The sequence below is a fragment of the Geotrypetes seraphini genome, chromosome 1 (assembly GCF_902459505.1).
Source record: "Geotrypetes seraphini chromosome 1, aGeoSer1.1, whole genome shotgun sequence".
Taxonomy (NCBI): domain Eukaryota; kingdom Metazoa; phylum Chordata; class Amphibia; order Gymnophiona; family Dermophiidae; genus Geotrypetes; species Geotrypetes seraphini.
In genome coordinates this window covers 371560227-371581882 of record NC_047084.1, presented here as the reverse complement: position 1 = coordinate 371581882, position 21656 = coordinate 371560227, and the positions used below count along the sequence as shown (strand labels likewise).

General features: G+C 41.5%; 1 protein-coding gene across 3 annotated transcripts in view; it reads left to right on the top strand.

The window, feature by feature from the left end:
* The window catches only part of PSD3 (pleckstrin and Sec7 domain containing 3), an 811466-nt gene that overhangs the window by 752552 nt on the left and 37258 nt on the right, over nucleotides 1-21656 (top strand). For all 3 annotated transcript variants that reach the window (XM_033915196.1, XM_033915210.1, XM_033915202.1), the window contains 2 exons: nucleotides 8705-8862; nucleotides 21302-21446. In XM_033915196.1, coding sequence (XP_033771087.1) covers nucleotides 8705-8862; nucleotides 21302-21446 — 303 coding nt within the window. The remainder of the gene's footprint in view (nucleotides 1-8704; nucleotides 8863-21301; nucleotides 21447-21656) is intronic.

Here is a 21656-nt window from a genome sequence, read left to right as displayed (position 1 = left end):
CACCCCACTTCCCTGTGCAGCAGCAGCATTTTCCTCCCCTCTCACTTCCCTGTGCAGCAGCAGCATTCCCTCCCCTCTCACTTCCCTGTGCAGCAGCAGCATTCCCTCCCCCCTCCATTTCCCTGTGCAACAGCATTTCCCTCACCCACCCCACTTCCCTGTGCTGCAGCAGCAGCATTCCCTCTCCCTCCACTTCCCTGTGAAGCAGCAGCATTCCCTCCTCCTCCACTTCCCTGTGCAGCAGCGATATTTCCCTCCCCCTCCACTTCCCTGTGCAACTGCAGCAGCAGCATCCCCCCCCTTCCCTTCCCTCTGCAGCAGCATTTCTGTTTGTTTCTGGCCGCCTCCCTTACAGTCCCTTGCCAAAGTTATTTTTTAGTTTAAAGCTGCCGCGGTGGCTCCTCTCACGATCCGCGCCTGCGTCGAAAGCCTTCTCTCTGACGTGATGTCAGAGAGGCTTCTGACGCAGGTGTGGCTCGTGAGAAGAGCCGCGGCGGCGGCTTTGAATTTAAAAATAACTTCAGCAAAGGATTGTAAGGGAGCCGGCCAGACCACGTGCCACAGAACAGTACCTGGGGGGGCCGCGAGTTTGAGACTGTTGTGTTAGATGGAGTGAGGGCGGGAGAGGGGAGTCGCTTCCGTGGTCACTGCCTCCATGCGTCCCTGCTTAAGGTGCCTCCGCATGGCATAAGAAACCACCGCTGACTCCTTCTACTGCGCATGCAAAGCCACGGAGTTATGGATCACAGAAGCAGAGATCACGGAGTGTGAATTGCGCATGCACACTTAGGGTTTTATTATGATAGATGGGCTGTAAACCCCATTTAAAATCTGATAGCACTGCAGCTTATATCAAATATTCTTCCTGTCCTCCTTTTTCCTTAACAGCTTGATTTAATGTGAACAGCTTTTTGGCCCAGATTCTCTACAGGGTGCTCTTTCTCTAAATTTAAAACTAATTTAGACTTGTTTGTTCTTGAAGGCGTTTTCCACTTAGTAAACTAAAGACAGAAATGAGGGCATGACAGCAACCATAACACTATTTCCCTTTCTTTCCCCTCTCTCCAATGAATGTTTTCTGTTTTTTTGGTTTTTTTTTTTGGGGGGGGGGTTCCTGTTCTTTTCTTTTATTTCTGCAATGGTTTTAGTTATTTGTAAATTGCCTTGACTTGATAGGTCTAAAATTGTGCAGTTAATCAAATGTATTAAATAAATGTAAATGTTGAAGTACTGGTTGATAAGTGTTGTTGAAGAGGTTTGACTAACTATTTTCAGTGGCACTGTCTGGATAATGCTGCTAAAAATAATTATTGACAGCTACTGTACTATTTTTATAGTGCCAGGAAAGGAGTGTGGATGGTCCAGGGAATTATCCAGATAATGGCAATATTCAGTCTGTTCTTTAGATTCAGTAAGAAAATAAGAATAGCCTTACTGGGTCAGACCAGTGGTCCATCAAGCCCAGTAGCCCATTCTCACGGTGGCCATTCCAGGTCACTAGTACCTGGCTAAAACCCAAGGAGTAGCAATAATCTATGCTACCGATACAGGGCAAGTAGTGGCTTCCCCCCATGTCTTTCTCAATAACAGATTATGGACTTTTCCTCCAGGAACTTGTCCAAACCTTTCTTAAAATCAGCTACGCTATCCGCTTAACTATTCTCTGAGTGAAAAAAAATTTCCTCCTATTGATTTAAAAGTATTTCTCTGTAACTTCATCGAGTGTCCTCTAGTCTTTGTAGTTTTTGATGGAGTGAAAAATCGATCCACTTGTACCCGTTCTACTCCACTCAGGATTTTATAGACTTCAATCATATCTCCCTTCAGCCGTCTCTTTTCCAAGCTGAAGAGCCCTAACTGTTTTAGTCTTTCCTCATACGAGAGGAGTTCCATCCCCTTTACCATCTTGATCACTCTTCTTTGAACCTTTTCTAGCGCCACTGTATCTTTCTTGAGATAAGGAGACCAGACTTAAACGCAATACTCCAGATGAGGTCGTACCATGGAGCGATAAAGGGGCATTATAATATTCTTAGTCATGTTAACCATCCCTTTTTTAATAATACCCAGCATCCTGTTTGATTTTTTGACCAGCACTCATTTTTCTGTCTGGATATTTAGTATCGTTCACTATCCAAATAGCAATAGCTGGAATTTTTTTAAAAACCTGCAGATCGCAGCAGCTAAATATTGGTTTCATCATTCTTTCCACACTAATAGAATGTTACTTATATTATTTATTTCTTATATACTACCTCAGAAGCTAAAATATTCTGTTCTGAGCAGCTCACAAATCAAAGGTTAAAAATGTATAGAAAACATCAAGGTTTAGAAAATGCACTGTTCAAGCTGCCTTTCCCTTCTCTGTAACAGGTCATAGACACACACATACTCATTCTATGAGTTATGTGGTGCATACTATCCCCACTCGTTTAATCTCTCCCTATAAACATACTACTTTTTAAAAGTAAGTATGTGCTTTTACATTTGTAGAAGCTTCAGAGTAAAATTTCATGTGCTATCACTAAAGGTTCAGCTTCTTAGTTGAAGTGAAGGTGCAAGCTGTCTATTAGACTGATTGATTGAATTGTGCCAACTTGTGGAGATCTTCTCATTCCCTCTTACTCATGTTGTCTTTTTTTTCTTTAGTATGTTTTTAGTTTTTTCCTCTTCCTAGATTTATGAGGTTAAATTGTTAACATTACTCGGAGTCTTAGGCCTCCTTCCCAGTGCATCCTGAAATACAGTGGGAGTGGCCTAAGGCTCTGATTGGCCCAAGTGCTTAAGGCCCCCCTTATGAGAGGGGTCTTAGACATCAAAGCCAATCAGGGTATTAGGCCCCTCCCCGGTGCATCCCAGAATGCACCAGGAAGCAGAAGGCCTGCCGTTTTGGAGCGGCGGGCCTCCAAGCCAGAGGGTGTATTCATTCCTCTGGCAGGACTGTCTTCAGGCAAGGTACAGGAGGGTGTGGGGGAGCTTAGGGGTGCCGGGGGAGGGTCTACAGGTGTGGGGAGGTCTGGAGGGGGGTTGTCACAGGTTCAGGGGCTTGGGAAGTTCTGGAGGGTTGGGGCAGGAAGGGGTGTGCATCCCTCCTGCCCCACTGCTGCGGAAGGAGTTTGGGGGCAGGAGATAGTGGGCATCCCTCGTGACGGCCAATGTCGTGGGGGGTTCCCTGCAGTGGCCGCTCCCATCCAGTTGAACACAGCAGGGAGATTTCCTTGCCATGAATCAGCTCAGCAGTCGCATCTATTTTGATGGCCTGTATTTCAGTCATCTGTCATGGCCCTTGGGAGAGGTCCAGGGCTGCTTAAGCTCACCCAAGGCCACTTCCAGGTGAAATCACATCCAGCCTTGGGCAAACGCGTCTTACTTAACCACGATAAAAACCTACAGTGTAGGTGCCTACCTCGGGTTTTTGGTTTTTTTTTTTAAGAAAATGTGCGTCCCAATTGGCTGTTTAGACGCCTACCGCCACCTATAATTGGGACACCAATTATAGAATCTGCCTCATAGAGCCTGATTTAAGGTTTTGTGAAGTATGTGAGGAAAAAAAGCTTCATGAGTAGTAGTAGTAGAGATAAAATGTTTTTGTATTATACAGAAAATAAAGCTTTACTTGAAATTCTGCAAAGATTGGGTCAAAATTACTGTATATAATTGAAGCACTGTAAAGCTCTCTGAGAGATTAAATGCAAATCTTCAAGCTTTTATAGACTATGGGAACTATTTTCAAAAAAGATAGACATCCAAAAGATAGCATAAACCAGTTTTTGGATGTCTTATTAATCAAAACGTCCAAGTGGTCATTCTCAAAACAAGCTTTCTAGATGTCTTTCTGGTTGTTTTGTCTCCAGTGCGTCTAAATTTTAAGGGGGCGTGGTAGAGGCATATTTTGGGTGGGTTTAGGATTTGGACACTCTGCAGGGATTATCAAACCTTTAAAAACAAGTCCAGGACTGTTTTTTTAGAAGTTTGAGCTAGACCTGTTTTAAAAGCGTCTAAATGCTACAAAGGTACTCAAACTGACCAGGTGATCACTGGAGGGATTAAAATATGACCCCCCCCCTTACTCCCCAGTTGTCATCGACCCCTCCCCCACCAAAAAAATCAGTACTGTCCAGCCTGTATAACAAATTCACATGGCTCACATACATCGACATAGCAGAGCAAAGTGGTACTCTAAGGATTACTATAGTAAATGTCATATTTATTTATTTTAAAATTTTCTATCCCGCTTATCTACTAAGCGGGTAGCAAATTATTACATAAATAAAATAAAACAAACTCCATACATTCATCAATACATATTCAAATCAGCTTCCTTTAAACATGCCATCTTGTAGTCAAAATATTCTGACATCTGCTGATTTAAACGATCAGTTGTGAAATGCCCTTACAAATAAACATGCCTTTAGAGATTTTTTTAAAAGATTTAAAATCTGCACATAATCTTAGGGCTCCTTTTACTAAGGTGCGCGAGCGTTTTTAGCACACGCAGGAAATTACCACGCGCTATGCATCTAAAACTAACGCCAGCTCAATGCTGGCGTTAAGGTCTAGTGCACGCAGCAATGTAGTGCATGCTATTCCGCGTGTTAAAACCCTAGCGAACCTTAGTAAAAGGAGCCCTTAGTGTCCCTTTCATTGAGTTCCATAGCCTTGGGCCCGCCATACATGTTTTCCTATACTATATGTCCTGAGTATTCTCCAAAGTTAATCGCATAGTTGCCTCTGATCGCAAATTTCGATTTGGAATATATTTTCTTAGCATTTGGATCAAGTACCATGGTGCCTCTCCATAGAGCACATGATGTATGATGGTCAAAAGTCCCAGGTACAGATGTCCCTATAACTTGCTTATATTATATGGTGAGCCCTCCAAAACCTACTGTACCTACAGTACAGCAGAAGGATTACTGCAGAGAATGTCATATTAAAAGTCCCAGGTACAGATGTCCCTATAACTTGCTTATATTATATGGTGAGCCCTCCAAAACCTACTGTACCTACAGTACAGCAGAAGGATTACTGCAGAGAATGTCATATTAAAAGTCCCAGGTACAGATGTCCCTATAACTTGCTTATATTGGATGGTGAGCCATCCAAATCCATCCAAAACATACTGTACCCACTCATACACCCCAACAATAGCCCCCTTATGAGTTTATTAGTAGGAGCCCAGTTTTTTGGCTAGAGACTTTTTCTTCCTCTTTTTTTTTGGGGGGGGGGAGTTTTCTCTCTCTGGCTTGTTTCCGGAGTGGACCGATAATTAGAATTGTTAACTCGTTAGTGGAGATGTATGCTCCTTGAGTTGTGTCTTCTTCAGGATTTGAGGTCCACTTGTGTAGTATTTGACGTACTTGAAGGGTTACTTGACACAAAAAGAGGGAGATATTTAGGGGTTTTTTGTTTTTACCTTTAGTATTTTGTTTTCCCTTCCCTTAGTTTTGTTTTGTATATTTGCCGTTTATAGACTCACAGCTTCGGAAAAGGTAGGCGCCAGAAATGTAGGCCAGGGTTTTCAAGGTCTACATTTTCGGCGCCTACCTTTTACATGAATTGTGCCTACGTAGGCACTTTATGACACCTATCACCACTTCTGGCATTAGCCATGCCTACAGTGGTGTTAGGCATTGTAAAGTGCCTCTGTAAGTGCAATGCAGGCACCAGTAGGTGCCTACATTTTTCATTTTAAGATGCTTTTTTTAATAGGATTTTCAAATTAAGTTAGGCAACATAAGGGCACCTACCAGCGCCGTTTATAGATTATGGGCCTTAATGCATTCATTAATACTAAATATTGGATCACAGGAAGAGTCAGCAGGAATCAACAGTAAAGCCAAATTCCAATAATCTTGTAAGTGGTTTATGGTAGTTAGCAATGTCAAATGCTACTGATACATCAAATGGTAGCGAAATCATATCTTGTCCTCTGCATAATTTATCCTTAACTATAAAGTTAATGTCATCAACAGAGTTTCTATACTGTATTAACTTCTAAAGCCATGTTGTGATATATGCAGCAGATTTAAATTTGAGACACAGCCAATAGCTTAAAGTTTACTATAAATTCCACCAATTTTGTAAGTAAAGGTATGCTGGCTACAGGTTTATGATTAGTGGCTTGGGATAAATCACCTTTAGTCAATTTAGTTATTAGAGTCAAAACTGTATCTCCCATAGAAGGTAAAAACCTGCCCCTGGGTTAAAATCAAATTTACTGTCCAATTTATAAAATCTGGAGGAGAGTTTGTCAACAAAATAGCAGGACAAATAATGAAAAAAAAAAAAAATATTCTTAGCTGTTTAAGTAATGGTATCAAATCACTTATAGAAATAGATGTAAAAGTTGAATATTCTCTATCAGTTAGTATATTAATTTGTCACTCACATGCGTACATTTCGGTGTCCTTTAAAGACAAACATTTTTTCAACTTTAGACAGAAAAAAAGGTAGCTAAATTATTTGCTTAGGGTAATGAATCAGTACAATTCTTTACTCCCTAATTCAGAATATCTTCCTACACCTGAAAGAAGGGACATTGTGGTCCTAAAAATCCATGTATGTTATCACTCTTCATATTTCTGATGAGGTCAGTTTATCCTGTGAATTTATTTTTTAACTTAGATATATACAGTAAAACCTTGGTTTGCGAGAATAATTCATTCCAGAAACAGGCTTGTAATCCAAAACACTCGTATATCAAAGCGAATTTCCACATAAGAAATAATGGAAACTCAGATGATTCATTCCAAAATACAAAATACTGTACTGTATAAAGTAAAAAATATTCAGTAAAACAAATTAACCTGCACTTTACTTTTGAAAAGAATTGTGGCTGGTGTGAGAGAGATGAGAGGTTGAGGGTTCTTCTTCATAGGGGCCATTGTTGCAATACAGTTACATTACCATAGAACAGTCACTACACTCAGATTAAATACAATCCCGCAGCGTCAGAGAGAGAAGAACCATCGGCTCAGTTGTGATGACCTGACGTGCGTATACTGTACATACTCATATTGTAAGACCGTGCACATTTATCAAGTTAAAATTTAATAAAACGTTTTGTTTGTCTTGCAAAACACTCGCACACCAAGTTACTTGCAATCCAAGGTTTTACTGTAATGTTAAATATTAAGGCTTTCCAGAATCTTTCAATGGATTTAGTTCAGAGATATTCTAATCTAATCTACCATTTGTGAGTTTCTCTATGCCTAAGTAGGTTCAAGGTGACATATAATTTGAGAAATGCAGAGAAGAGATTGGGAAGGAGAGGGAAGGTAGGTCTTCTAAAAATTAGGTAGAGAGGAGAAATTAGCGGAACATTTTACATTGAAGAATCAAAATCTCAGTCTGCGCAGGTTACTGATTGTCAATGGAATGTGTTGCCCCGAAGAGAAGAGTTCGGTTTTTCCTAAATTTGGGATATCTGGGTTCGGTTTTGATTACTGTAGGGAGGTTGGTCCAGGTATTTACGCCGAGGTAGGTGATAAGTGTGCTGAATGTGCGCTTGTATTTTATTCCTTTAGGGGATGGAAGGATAAGAAGGAGTTTCTTGATGTTTCTGGTTGAATTGGATAGGGAATTGGTGAAGAGGTTTATGAGAGGCGTTCAAGGTGTGGTACATAATGCATGATATTTTGAATCTAATACAAGCATTGATTGATAGCCAGTAGAGTTTGTTGAAGTATGGCGAGATGGAGTCATATTTTTTCAGTTTGAAAATTAGTCGTATTGCCGTGTTTTGAATCTGTTGAAGTTTCCGGGTGAGGGTGTTGTTTATGCATGCATAAAGTGAGTTACAATAGTCTAGTTGGGACGGTACCAGCATCTGTCAGTATTGTGAAGTGGTGACTGTAGAAGAAGGGTCTGTTCAGATATTCACACAGACATATACAATAGCTGCCCAAAAAAATGGCAAGAAGACGGCCCACCATACTCGCATTGTTTTCTACTCCATATTTCTGAACTGACCCTAAAGAGATTATTACTCACAATTACCTGTGTAATAAATGGAAACCACTTTGGTTGTACCATAGAAAGGTTTTAGTTATCTGAGAGTAAACTTGTTTACAGTAAAAGGACCATCCTATAGCTGGGTGCCTGTATTTATGCATAAATACACAGAGTGCCAGAATTTTAACAGGCAAGTGTATACTTGTCTCATGTAAATGACAGCAGTTCACCTAAGCGTTCTGTTAGGGCACATGTAAATGCAAAGGGAGCATGAGCATGCCTCCCACTACACGCTTACCTTATAGAACAGGGGTAGGGAACTCCGGTCCTCAAGAGCCGTATTCCAGTCGGGTTTTCAGGATTTCCCCAGTGAATATGCATGAGATCTATTTGCATGTACTGCTTTCAATGCATATTCATTGGGGAAATCCTGAAAACCCGACTGGAATACGGCTCTCGAGGACTGGATTTCCCTACCCCTGTTATAGAACATTGTGCATTACGTGCATCCTTGCTGCATTTTGGTGCCTGCAGTTATATCATGTCTATGGGTGGTATAACAGCAGGCAACTGATATATTACATTAAAATTCCATAATGAAATCTAGGTGGGCATTTAAATGCAGCAAGGGCCTTATCCATGAATTTTTTTTTTACAGTTCTTTGTCAGTTTGTGTTAAATCAGCCTTTACCGCCCTCCTCTTGCATAAAAAAATAAGTGTGGAATGTTTGTTTTTCTACTGATACAGGATGAGTATAAACCAGATAAAGCTTTATCAGAGGAGGATCTGAAAAATGCAGTTAGCGTGCATCATTCCCTGGCATCAAAGGCAACAGACTATGAGAAAAGGCCCAATGTCATGAAACTGAAAACAGCTGACTGGAGAGTCTTTCTTTTTCAAGCCCAGTAAGTGTTCTGCTGCTCATTGGGAAATAGCACCTTGAGCTAGAATTGCTGTTTCACCTGTCATGTTCGCTAGTATTTTTCTGTCTACTTTAAAAGAAAACTTGGAGCTCATGTGGAAATAATGCTGCCCAGCTTCTTCCTTACTGAGGTCTCAGTTACATTCACGTGTTGAAGACTAACTAGGTTGATTATACATTTTAGTTACCACAATTTACAAACTATAAAAGACCAAGAAAAAAAATAGACTTTGGGGCCCTTTTTTACCAAGCTGATATTAGTACAGACCTGCATTAAGTTTGATACTATTAAACAAGCCAGCATAGTTTTTAAAAAAAACCAACACAAAAACCCAAACTGTGCTAGCTGCTTCATGCAGGAGTAAGTATGTGGTGGGGTGGGTTCAGGGGTTTTTTGGGGTGGGATGTAGAGGGTTTGAGGGGACCTGGCAGCAGGAGGAAGTAGGCATCCCCCCTGCCGATCTCAGGGGGGGAAGTCATTCAGGCATGAGGGAGTGTGCATCCTTCCTGCTGATTGGGGAGGGGGTGTCATCTACCTGAGCTGATTGTGGCAGGGAATTTCCCCCAATCAGTTGAGCTGGCAGGACTTCCCAAAGCTGTGGCTTCGAGGAGTCCTGCCAGCTCAACTGATCGGTGATTCCAGTGCCATGATCAGCTGATGGTAAGCAGCGGTCTAGATTCAGGATCCCCCTTGGCAAAGATAGGTGGTTGAAATGTAGGCTAGGGTTTTCCGGCCTACATTTCAGCCGCTTATCTTTACGATCAGGTGCAATACTCTAACTGGCGATGGTTAGAGAATCGGGAGTAAGGCGTCTGAGCATCAACCTAAACACAATTCTGTATCGGATGCCGATGCATGATTCACACGATTGGCAACTGCTTCTTAGGCCGAGATAGGCGTCTGATATAGAATCAGGTCCTAAGTGCATCTGTGTTGTGAATGAACTTATCATCTGTAAGGCACTTTTCTGTGTGGTTACTGCAGGGGACATGCTAGACATACTCTCAATAATTAATACACATCCTTTGCATTTACCGTGTGTAAATTATTACTACCATGTTTCCCCGAAAATAAGACAATGTCTTATATTAATTTTAGGCCCAAAAAACGCACTAGGTCTTATTTTTGGGTTATGTACATTATCATCTCTCCCTTTCTCTCCTTCACCCCAATTCTTCCTCTTTCCTTTTTCTCCCCTACATGTGCAGCATCTTTCCTCCCCTCCCTCGTGCAGCAAGACCCTTGCCCAGTTTCTGTTCTTCCCTCCCTCTCATCCCTCATGCAGCAGGACCTTTGTCCAGCTTCCCTTCCCTCCCATCCCTTGTGCAGCAGAACCCTTGAGCAAGCACCCCCCTTCCCCCGAGCACCCGCAGCCAAACCCCCATCCTTCCCTCCCTTCCATCCGAACCCCACCGACTGCAAGCGAGCCCTACATACCGCCCTAAGCAGCGTGGGGCCGGCAGCACTCTAAACAGGCTGCTTCAGCCTTGTCCGCCCATGAATTCACTCGCTCAAGGTTTCTGCCGCACAAGGGATGGGAGGGAGGGAAACTGCTGGCGAATCCTGGGACTAAGGCTTTTTTTCAGGGAAACACAGTATTATTGCACAGTAAGTGCAAAATCTTACTGAACGTTAATAAAGTTACCAAAGTGTCAAGTTCCACTAAGATGCAACTGTTAAAATAGTAAATGCAACAAACTTGGAGCTTTGAAGTACAGTACTTATCTGATATCTAGACCAGTGATTTCCAACCCTGTCCTGGAGGACCACCAGCCAGTCGAGTTTTTGGGATAGTCCTAATGAATATGCATGAGAGAGATTTGCATATAATGGAGGAGGCGGGCCTGCAAATCTGCTCCATGCATATTCATTAGGGATGTCCTGAAAACCTGACTGGCTGGTGGTCCTCCAAGACAGGGTTGGGAACCATTGACCTAGACAACTGCAATTGTAATTTCATTGTTTACAGGAATATAGATTCCTAAAGGAAACAATTTGTAAAAATTTGGTAAAGATAATGGGCTCCTTTTACGAAGGTGCGCTAGGGCCTTAACACGCGCAATAGCGCACGTTAAATTCCTGAGTGCGCTAGCCACTACCGCCTCCTTTTCAGCACGTGGTAGATTTTCAGCTAATTTTGTGCTTGCGCTAAAAACCCTAGCGTGCCTTCGTAAAAAGAGCCCAATGTTTACTTTAATATAAATAATAATCATTTTATGTTAATTTTTGAAAACGAGTAAAGAAGTAGATGAAATTTTTACTAATGAAACACTAATTACTAAGAGGAATGACCAAAACTTTAACGATTGTTGCCAAGCTTCTTGGATAAAAGACTTTTCAAGTATGATGGATTAAATGAATTTGACAAAATGCTGTTTGTACCACAGAAGAAATCTGGCTATATATAGGTAACTAGCTGATGGCCCGGCATTGCACGGGTATTTAATTATAGCAATAACACTGTAAATGGATTCAAATAAAGATACTTTATAGTGGTGAATGAAAATATTTTTTTACAGCTTTATAAAAAGTACAATATTCAAATTATAATGTGAAATATTTGACAAAATGAATACAATACAACTAACACAAAACTTGATTATAAACAACATTTTTAGTTTCACCTCCAGGAGCAAGAACATATACATTATTGGGTGAACCCACCCTTCCCACGTGTGCAGGTGGGCCGCGAGACCCCCAGAACATATCACCCCAGGTAGTGAGGGATCTGCATACCAAGTTTCGTTCAAATCGGTCCCACAGCTTCTTACATTTTTTCCATTGACTTGAATGTGTGAAATCTGATTTTCTGTTTGTAGCTCCGCCCACGTGTGCAGGTGGGCCGCGAGACCCCAGAACATATCACCCCAGGTAGTGAGGGATCTGCATACCAAGTTTCGTTCAAATAGGTCCCACAGCTTTTTACATTTTTTCCATTGACTTGAATGGGTGAAATCTGATTTTCTGTTTGTAGCTCCGCCCACGTGTGCAGGTGGGCCGCGAGACCCCCAGAACATATCACCCTCGGTAGTGAGGGATCTGCATACCAAGTTTCGTTCAAATAGGTCCCACAGCTTTTTACATTTTTTCCATTGACTTGAATGGGTGAAATCTGATTTTCTGTTTGTAGCTCTGCCCACGTGTGCAGGTGGGCCGCGAGACCCCCAGAACATATCACCCCAGGTAGTGAGGGATCTGCATACCAAGTTTCGTTCAAATAGGTCCCACAGCTTTTTACATTTTTTCCATTGACTTGAATGGGTGAAATCTGATTTTCTGTTTGTAGCTCCGCCCACGTGTGCAGGTGGGCCGCGAGACCCCCAGAACATATCACCCTCGGTAGTGAGGGATCTGCATACCAATTTTCGTTCAAATCGGTCCCACAGCTTTTTACATTTTTTCCATTGACTTGAATGGGTGAAATCTGATTTTCTGTTTGTAGCTCCGCCCACGTGTGCAGGTGGGCCGCGAGACCCCCAGAACATATCACCCCAGGTAGTGAGGGATTTGCATACCAAGTTTCGTTCAAATCGGTCAAGCCGTTTTTGAATTAATGTGAGAATGGCATCTTTTAACATTTTTTCCATTGACATGAATGGGTGAAATGTGATTTTCTGTTTGTAGCTCCGCCCACATGTGCAGGTGGGCCGCGAGACCCCCAGAACATATCACCCCAGGTAGTGAGGGATGTGCATACCAAGTTTCGTTCAAATCGGTCCCACAGCTTTTTACATTTTTTCCATTGACTTGAATGGGTGATGTTTGTAGCTTCGCCCACGTGTGCATGTGGGCCGCGAGACCCCCAGAACATATCACCCCCGGTAGTGAGGGATCTGCATACCAATTTTCGTTCAAATCGGTCCCACAGCTTTTTACAATTTTTCCATTGACATGAATGGGTGAAATCCGATTTTCTGTTTGTAGCTCCGCCCACGTGTGCAGGTGGGCCGCGAGACCCCCAGAACATATCACCCCAGGTAATGAGGGATCTGCATACCAAGTTTCGTTCAAATCGGTCAAGCCGTTTTTGAATTAATGTGAGAATGGCATCTTTTTACATTTTTTCCCTTGACATGAATGGGTGAAATGTGATTTTCTGTTTGTAGCTCCGCCCACGTGTGCAGGTGGGCCGCGAGACCCCCAGAACATATCACCCCAGGTAGTGAGGGATCTGCATACCAAGTTTCGTTCAAATCGGTCAAGCCGTTTTTGAATTACTGTGAGAATGGCAGCTTTTTACATTTTTTCCATTGACATGAATGGGTGAAATCTGATTTTCTGTTTGTAGCTCCGCCCACGTGTGCAGGTGGGCCGCGAGACCCCCAGAACATATCACCCCAGGTAATGAGGGATCTGCATACCAAGTTTCGTTCAAATCGGTCAAGCCGTTTTTGAATTAATGTGAGAATGGCATCTTTTTACATTTTTTCCCTTGACATGAATGGGTGAAATGTGATTTTCTGTTTGTAGCTCCGCCCACGTGTGTAGGTGGGCCGCGAGACCCCCAGAACATATCACCCCAGGTAGTGAGGGATCTGCATACCAAGTTTCGTTCAAATCGGTCAAGCCGTTTTTGAATTACTGTGAGAATGGCAGCTTTTTACATTTTTTCCATTGACATGAATGGGTGAAATCTGATTTTCTGTTTGTAGCTCCGCCCACGTGTGCAGGTGGGCCGCGAGACCCCCAGAACATATCATCCCAGGTAGTGAGGGATCTGCATACCAAGTTTCGTTCAAATCGGTCAAGCCGTTTTTGCGTGATCGCGGCACATACACACATACATACCTCCGATTTTATATATATATATATAGATTAAATTTATTTATTTATTCATTCATTTTTTTTTTTTTTAGTCTGTCCTCCCAAAAGATCCTAGAACAGATTACAGGAGTACATATACAGTGTAGCTCAGAGACAAGACAAACAGCACGTAATATGGTAACAAGTAATTCAAGCACCAAGTAAACCCTGGATCTTTTACCTTATATACGGCAGAACCTCTTTCTGAGCCTTCCTGATGCCGCCACCTGAGGAAAGGATATTAACATGTGAGATTTTAAGTGTGACTATAAACAAGGCTTATACAAATATAGATTATAGCAAATACCAACAATGCATTTAAACAGTAGAGATAAGGAGGTGGAATAGTTATCAAGCAGCATTATTTGGCCCTTAATGCAACTTAAACAACCCTAACACCACCTGAGTAAAAATACTGCATTGCCTCTCAGCCTCAGGACCCTGCAAGCTCTATCTGAGCTGCCTTGGGCAATCATTCGTTTGCCTCTATTTACTTTATCCAGTATAGTCTGGTTCAGGTAGAGAATCTGCCCTCCATGAGAATACATTCTGCCACATCCTTACAATATTCGTACATATGTATACTAAACTTATTTTCTGCATAACTCTGTCAAATTTGGCCAATTTTAATAAAATTTGGGATTTATCATCCTGAATAAATTTGCAAAAAGCCTACAGCAAATATTCAAAATGATCTCTGTTGGCACACACACATGCTTGGTCAACTGCAGCTTCAATGACACCTTGACTCAAGTATCAGCAGAATTCGAATCTCGACTGTTAGGGAGCCACAAGTCCGTGAAATGAAATCCAGAGTCATTCTCTCCAACAGTTGGATGGTTTCATGAGCATGATGAGCAGGCGCACTGTCTTGCTGAAACATATAATTGTTGCCTTCAATATATTGCTGGTATCAGTTGCTGTGATATTAATAAAACTTCATGATAGTATTCACCAGTGCCTGCATAGAATATGTAAACTGCTTTGATTGTATCACAGAAAGACAGTACACTACATCAAATTCATGACCCTAATCTGTACACCTGGGTTGGTGAAGATCTGTTTGAGATCATGACCGATTTTGCTGAATGTCAAGTGACTACATAGAAGACAATCAACATTGATATCATGCTTCTTCAGTCTGTGTGTAAAATTGTCATTCTGGGTGTTGATAGGTGGCTAAACCATTAAAAATTTCTCATCTGTAAACCAAATGAAACCATCAGCATGTAGGAGGAACTTGTGAAGGAGTTGTTTGGACCATGTCTTACAAGCAATGCATTTATTCTCAGTTAGCTGATATATCCATCTCCACCATAAGTCAAGATCACTGTGGATGATTGGAAACACTGTTGACTGAGAATTTCTGGTTGCTCAACTAACGAAATAGAAGGACTTGTGAATTTTAGGTGCATCCTCTTGGCACGAGTTCTTAAAGATCTTCAGTTATCATAATGTTTTCTTCAATGTGAACTGACCGGACTCTCCCACTTCTTTGCAATCAGTTGAGCCCATTTCATGCAGTTTTTTCAAGACATATTGAGTTCAAGTATGTTTATTGATTTTCAAAGACAAAACAAAACACAAATATAGTAAGTAAGGAATGCATTGAGATCAATAACAAACCATGAAGAAGTGATGAAATAACTATCACTAGTACCATAACATATAAATGCATCATGTATCATCCTAACAATATTAAGGTACAAAGACACCCCAATGCCAGTTATAACATAATCCTGGAGAGGAGGAAGAAAGAGAGGGAAGAAAGAGATACGGTATTATGGAGCAGATAAACAAGGTGTGAAGAAGAAAAAAAAAAGAGAATCAAGAAGGAAGTGGGGCGGGCATCAACATCCACAAAAAAATTGTAGATCAAATACAAAGCACAGGAGATCTTAATGGAGTCATCGGGAATGTCAACGGTTATAGAGAAAAGTGTTGTATAGGTTCCCAAATGCGAGATACAGTCAGGGATCTAATAGAGAATTTTGCCGCTTTGGTCTCGTATAGATGAATCATGAGGACAGTATTCCAACAAAACACAATATTAAGAGTATCTGCAGATTTCCAGTTGTGGAGAATCATTTGGATCGTAAGGGCAATCAATATGTTAAGGAGAGATTGTTGATTAGGAGTGAGCGGGTCTATCACCGCTAGAGCCCTAAAGAGAAGGATGTCAAAAGTGAATTCAAAAGTGATAGGTAATATACGCCGAATAAGGCCCCAAACTTTAGTCCAGAATGAAGCGAGAATGGGACAGGCGTAGATCATATAGTGAAGATCGCCCAGTTCTGTAGAGCAATGCCAACAAAGGTTAGAATCCCTAAGGCCAGCTCGAAACATCTTGTGAGGTGTCCAAAAAACATGGTATGCTAAGAAATAGAGAGATTGTGACAAGCTAGCTGAGGCGGTAGGTCGAACAATTTTACAGAAGTATCGTTCCCAATCTTTATCGGAACCATGCCAAGTAATGAAGGTCGCCCAAGTATCGGTGGTCCTTTTGGATCTGGAAAAAAGATGCGATCTAAGTTCTTTATAGAAGAGAGAGGTCGAATGTCCTAGGAGAAAGCCCTGCTGAGATAAGGTGGTGAAATGGGAGATCTGAGAGAAGGAGAAAATAAAAGGAGAACATTTCTTCAAGCAATGAGAGAGTTGAAGCCAGTGAAAGCATTCTGAAGGGGGGAGAGTGAATTTATCCATAATCTGAGAGAAGGACAAGAGAGTATCCTTATTCATGACTTGACCCAATGACCATACACCTTTATCAATCCATAAATGCCAATGAATAAAACGATTATCTATATTGAATAAGGAGTTGTACCATAGGGGAGCAGACAGAGCACATCTTCTATCAGATTTAGAAATGTCATCAAAATATTGTATTGCCTGAAGAGTTGCAGAAATGGTAATAGATTTACAAGGGAGAGAGGAAGGAGAAATATATGGTAAGCAAGATATGGGAATATGGTTTGACAGTTATGAAGAAAAGAAGCATTGTATATTTTTTAATGCATTGTACATATTGTGAGTTATGTTCTTACCTTTCAGCTTTGAATGATATTATTTATTGGTGTAAATATGTAATAGTTGTTTGTGGTTGTCTTTCATCGATGAAAGTCAGCAATTTTCATGTCCCACCCACACAGTTCCCTCTAGTGTAAGTAGAGCCGTTGCCTGGTTACCCATTGATGTATGAGTATCACATTAGTTTATAACTTTTGCTATCCTGTGCTAACAGTTTAATTCCAACTTTTCATAATATCTCTTTCCTGTATCTCCCCATCATTTCATTCCTGCAAAATAATCCTGTATCTCCTCAAAACCCCTGGTGGATAGTGATCCTTTGGGACTAATAGCCAAGAAAGTATTTTCCATAGCTCGCTTCTACTGTAAGACTACAGACACAGAACCTAACAATAACACTTTAGTTTTCGGAGGATTTTCTTTAAGCCTATTTTGTTTGTCTAATATAATGTCTATGTTTCCTGTTAATAAGATAAGATCACCACAAATGTTATGCTGTCTGACAATAGAATACAGTATCTAATATAAACATTGAACAACAAAGAGGATAATATTGAGCCCTAAGGAACCCTAAAAGAAAAGATCCAGGGCTCCAAATTAAATCTCCCAGTACCTACACTTTGCCTTCTGTCATCCAAATATTACTTAAACCACAAGAGAGCTGAATTTCCTAGACCCAAATCTTGCAGTCAAAACAGAAGGTCATTATTGAGATGACTTGGGAAAATCTACTGCTTATTCCTAGGATAAGCAGCATAAAATCTGTTTTACTACTTGGGATCTAGATAGGTACTTGGGACCTGGGTTGTACACTGTTGGAAACAGGATACTGGGCTTGATGGACCATCGGTCTGCCCAGAATGTTCTTATGCTAAGGTAATATATAATGTACTGCAGTGTTTCTCAAGTCAGTCTAATGCCTCAATTGGATGCAAATCTTTCTTGTGCAGAGTGGATTTCCTGAAAAATGAACTGGCTAGAGGATATTCCATTAAAGGCTTGAGAAACATTGATTCTTAAAGGCTACTGATAAGTTTAGTAAAATGAGATCAGCATAGCCTTTTTTATCACTATCTCTTAAGAGAATAGTCATTAAAGCAGTTAGCGCAGCTTCTGTACCAACTCCTGGGGGAATTTTGCACAAACACAAAAAAATAATTTGTGCACAGTTTTAAAAATTCTGCCCCTTCATAAAGACAAGGTTTTTCCATGTTCCAGGCCTAATTCCAACCCCTTCCTCAGCTTTCTTCTTGCACAGATTCAAACATCCCCCCCCCCACACACACACACACACACACATGAAAACACACAACATTCCTATTCCCCAAATAGCTTGAACCCTTTCTTAGGCTTGATCTCCCTCCTCTCTGACCCCCCTAGCAGGTTCAGTACCCGATATGCTCTGCCCCCTTTCTAGGGTGGACCCTCCCACCCTCTGCTTTCTTCTCTCTCTCCTGGTCTCCTAGAGGAGCCCCTGATTTCGTTTTATCCCTCTCTTTCTCAAACTGTACTTCCATATGCAATACATCCCCATTTCTCACTCTCAACCTCACTTTCCTCAAGCACTAGGGGTGGGGGGAAGGGGAGAGAAGGAAGATATGGCCCAATGTGCAGCCTCATGAACTGAACAGAAAAGTGTCGGGCCAGGCATGTCCACAGGTCAAGAGTGCTGCAAGTTGTAAGAGGATGGAAGAGGTGAGCAGGAGAGCAAATTAGAAGTGGAGTGTGCTTCCGCAGAGAGAGGAACAGATGAAGAATAGCAGTGAGTTACCACCACCTCCCAGTCCCTATGCAGAATTCTGCAGTTGCATGGTTCTTCCCCAGGGGCATTTACAGTCAAACCTCGGTTTGCGAGTAACACAGTTTATGAGTGTTTTGCAGGACGAGCAAAACAGTCCCACAATTTTTAACTCACAACCCGAGCGTTGTCTCAATTCACATGTGCTTATGTCGATGAGCGCGATCCTACCCGGATACTTGGATGTCTTGGAGAATCCTGAATAGCTAATCCGCTCAGCCACACAGTTGGTGACATCACACGGACGGAGCAGACCCGTGCACTCTCAAGCCCAGAAAGCCCTCTTCTGATGCTACTTCCTGTTTCCGGCAAAGCAGAACACCTTAGAGGAGAGAAATTGTATCAGGCAGACAGGCTACCAGAGAAGAAAAGATGTTAAAAAGATACCCGGAGGGAAAACAAAAAGTTTGTGCCAATGGTGTGAACAGCAAAAACCACCAACGAGGCCAGTCAGGGAGAGAAGAACTTGTCTGCAGCGACGCAGCAAGGAGAGCTCGCGCATGCACCATATCCACGAACCTTTGGCTGGGAGCGGGAATGGAAGGAAAGCTGTGGGATTGTCGGTGGGCAGCCTCAGCTGGTACCACTGGGCATGAATACTGTACTGTACGTCCGAATAAATTTGTCACAGATGTGGGTGTCACGGGTCACGTCCCAGGTAGCGGGAACTTCCCACCCCAACACCCCCCCTCCCCCCACAAAGTCGGCAGCTGCAGTAAAATCTGTTTGGGAGAGGGAGTGAAGGATGAAAGCTAATGCAGCCGCATAACCAGTCACAGCCTATATGAACATTTTACACACACAAATTCTCCCTCACACCACCCAGTTTTGGGGATATAGAATGAATCATCCGAGTTTCCATTAATTCCTATGGGGAAATTCGCTTTGATATACGACGCTTTGGATTACGAGCATGCTTCTGGAACGAATTATGCTTGCAAACCAAGGTACCACTGTACTTCTAAATGGTAACATGTAACCAATCTCATCTTGGTACTTGGGCAAATTAGACATGAGCACCCCCTCATATTAGTCTGTAGCAGTGGTCTCAAACTCGTGGCCCAGGGGCCACATGGTGCCCGCCAGGTACTATTTTGAGGCCCTCGGTATGTTTATCATAATCACAAAAGTAAAATAAAACAGTTTCTTGATCATATGTTTCTTTATCTATAAATGACAATATTATTATTAAGACTTAGCTAAAAGAAAAGATTTATAAACTATAAAAAGTTTTACCTCATGCAAAATTGTCTTTTCTTTAATAAGACAGTAACTATTTTTTTCTGAGGCCCTCCAAGTACCTACAAATCCAAAATGTGGCCCTGCAAAGGGTTTGAGTTTGAGACCACTGGTCTGTAGTATTCTGTAAGGTTTGTGTCCATTATTATACTACAGTAATTCATTTCATTTATTAAATTTTAAATTGGGTAATTTGTTTCAGTAATTTGCAAGTATGCAAGTGCTGTTTTTTGTATCTTTGAATGTATAATTGTTGCACTTTTTTGTATGCTTATAAAATCAATAAAGAATTAAAAAGAAAGTACCAGATCTTTATTTTTTCCTTTCATCTCTTTCCTCATCTCACCTTGCCTCATTCAGTACAGTAAACATGTGCTTGGAGAAGAATTGAACTTTGAATCAAAAAATAAACTAAGAGTTATTTGCAATTTTAAAAGGTTTTTAGCACTAGACAGATGCTCTGTGATGTCTGTTTTAATGTGTCTTTAGTAATCAGCTTTTCAAAGACTAAGGCCCCGATGCTCTAAACTGACCTTACCTTATATGACTGATGCTAAACCAGATCTTACAGGTTTAGCATTGAAGTATTTTATCTACGAATGTACATAATGGCTCATCGCGGTCTTTTCTGTACATTGTAGCAGCCTTTGACTCTGCTATGCAATGTAGTACTATAAGGTCATTATTAAAACGAGCATTCCGGGAGATGTTCTGGCATCACCTGGTGATGCACAAACTGAAGCTCCAACTTTTAATGCTCCAGAATTACCAGCTGGTCCTAGGGTGCCACTATTGTTAAAAGTGTGTCTCAGGCACTTGGGGCTGGAGCTGACAGTTGTATGACATGGGAGCTTAAAATTTAAAAAAATACTCCAAAACCTGGCAGATGTCACAGTTGTTCCTTCAGATATAAATTGTATTACCAATAGAAAAAATAAATCTCAAAATGCAACCAAACTGCATCTGGAGTCATGTATTGATACATTATTGGGGTTGGAGTGCCATATATGTATATGCATGTGTTAAAAACCATATCTTGAGAGTGTGTATTAAAAGTGTGTCTTATGCGTGTTCATTGAAAGCTGCCAATTGAATGGTTTGCTGGTAGTTTTCTGCCCCCTCCTCTCTCTTCTCCTCCATCCAATAGCATCAACAAAAAGGCAAGCCTATGATTTATGCCTATGATGTAGCATTTCCTGGTGAATGTGCACATTAATGCCTCATTCCATGGACTATTCTGCGCACATGTCGGTCGCTTTCTCCAACAACTGATAAGTGGGATTTCCATGGGCCTTTGCAAACCTCATTTGCATGCAAGGTTCTTTGGACTTGCTTGTCATTTTGAAATCATTAAATTTACCGGCACTGCAGTGATCCATGGGATTTTAACTGATTTGAGAGCATCAGGGCCTAAATGTTTTGCTGCCAGTGGTATCAACTCACCCCTTTGTGTTCCATCGTCCTCTGGTCCTGCTCTACCACTTTGCATCATCCCTGGTGGTGTGGTGAAGCTTGGGTATGCCATAGTAACAATTTGATTTCCTTTTCTCACAGGAGCCCGGAGGAAATGGAGGTATGGATCAACAAAATTAATTGTGTAGCTGCTGTGTTTTCTGCTCCACCCTTCCCAGCTGCTATTGGCTCCCAAAAGAAGTTCAGCCGCCCTCTGCTACCTGCCACCACCACAAAATTATCTAGGGTGAGCAATTCTCCCATCTGGAAATCTTGTTTGATAAAGCATTTGTCAGATTGTTGTCTTGCAACTCTGCTTTCAGTAGCGTTTATCACCCTTGAAAAACTATTTAAAAACAGTCAGATGTACCTCTTCCTCCTGGTTTGGTCCAGGGGTATTAAAAATAGTAGGAAACTCAAATATGCACAATGAATTTGGGGGGAAATAAAAATATTT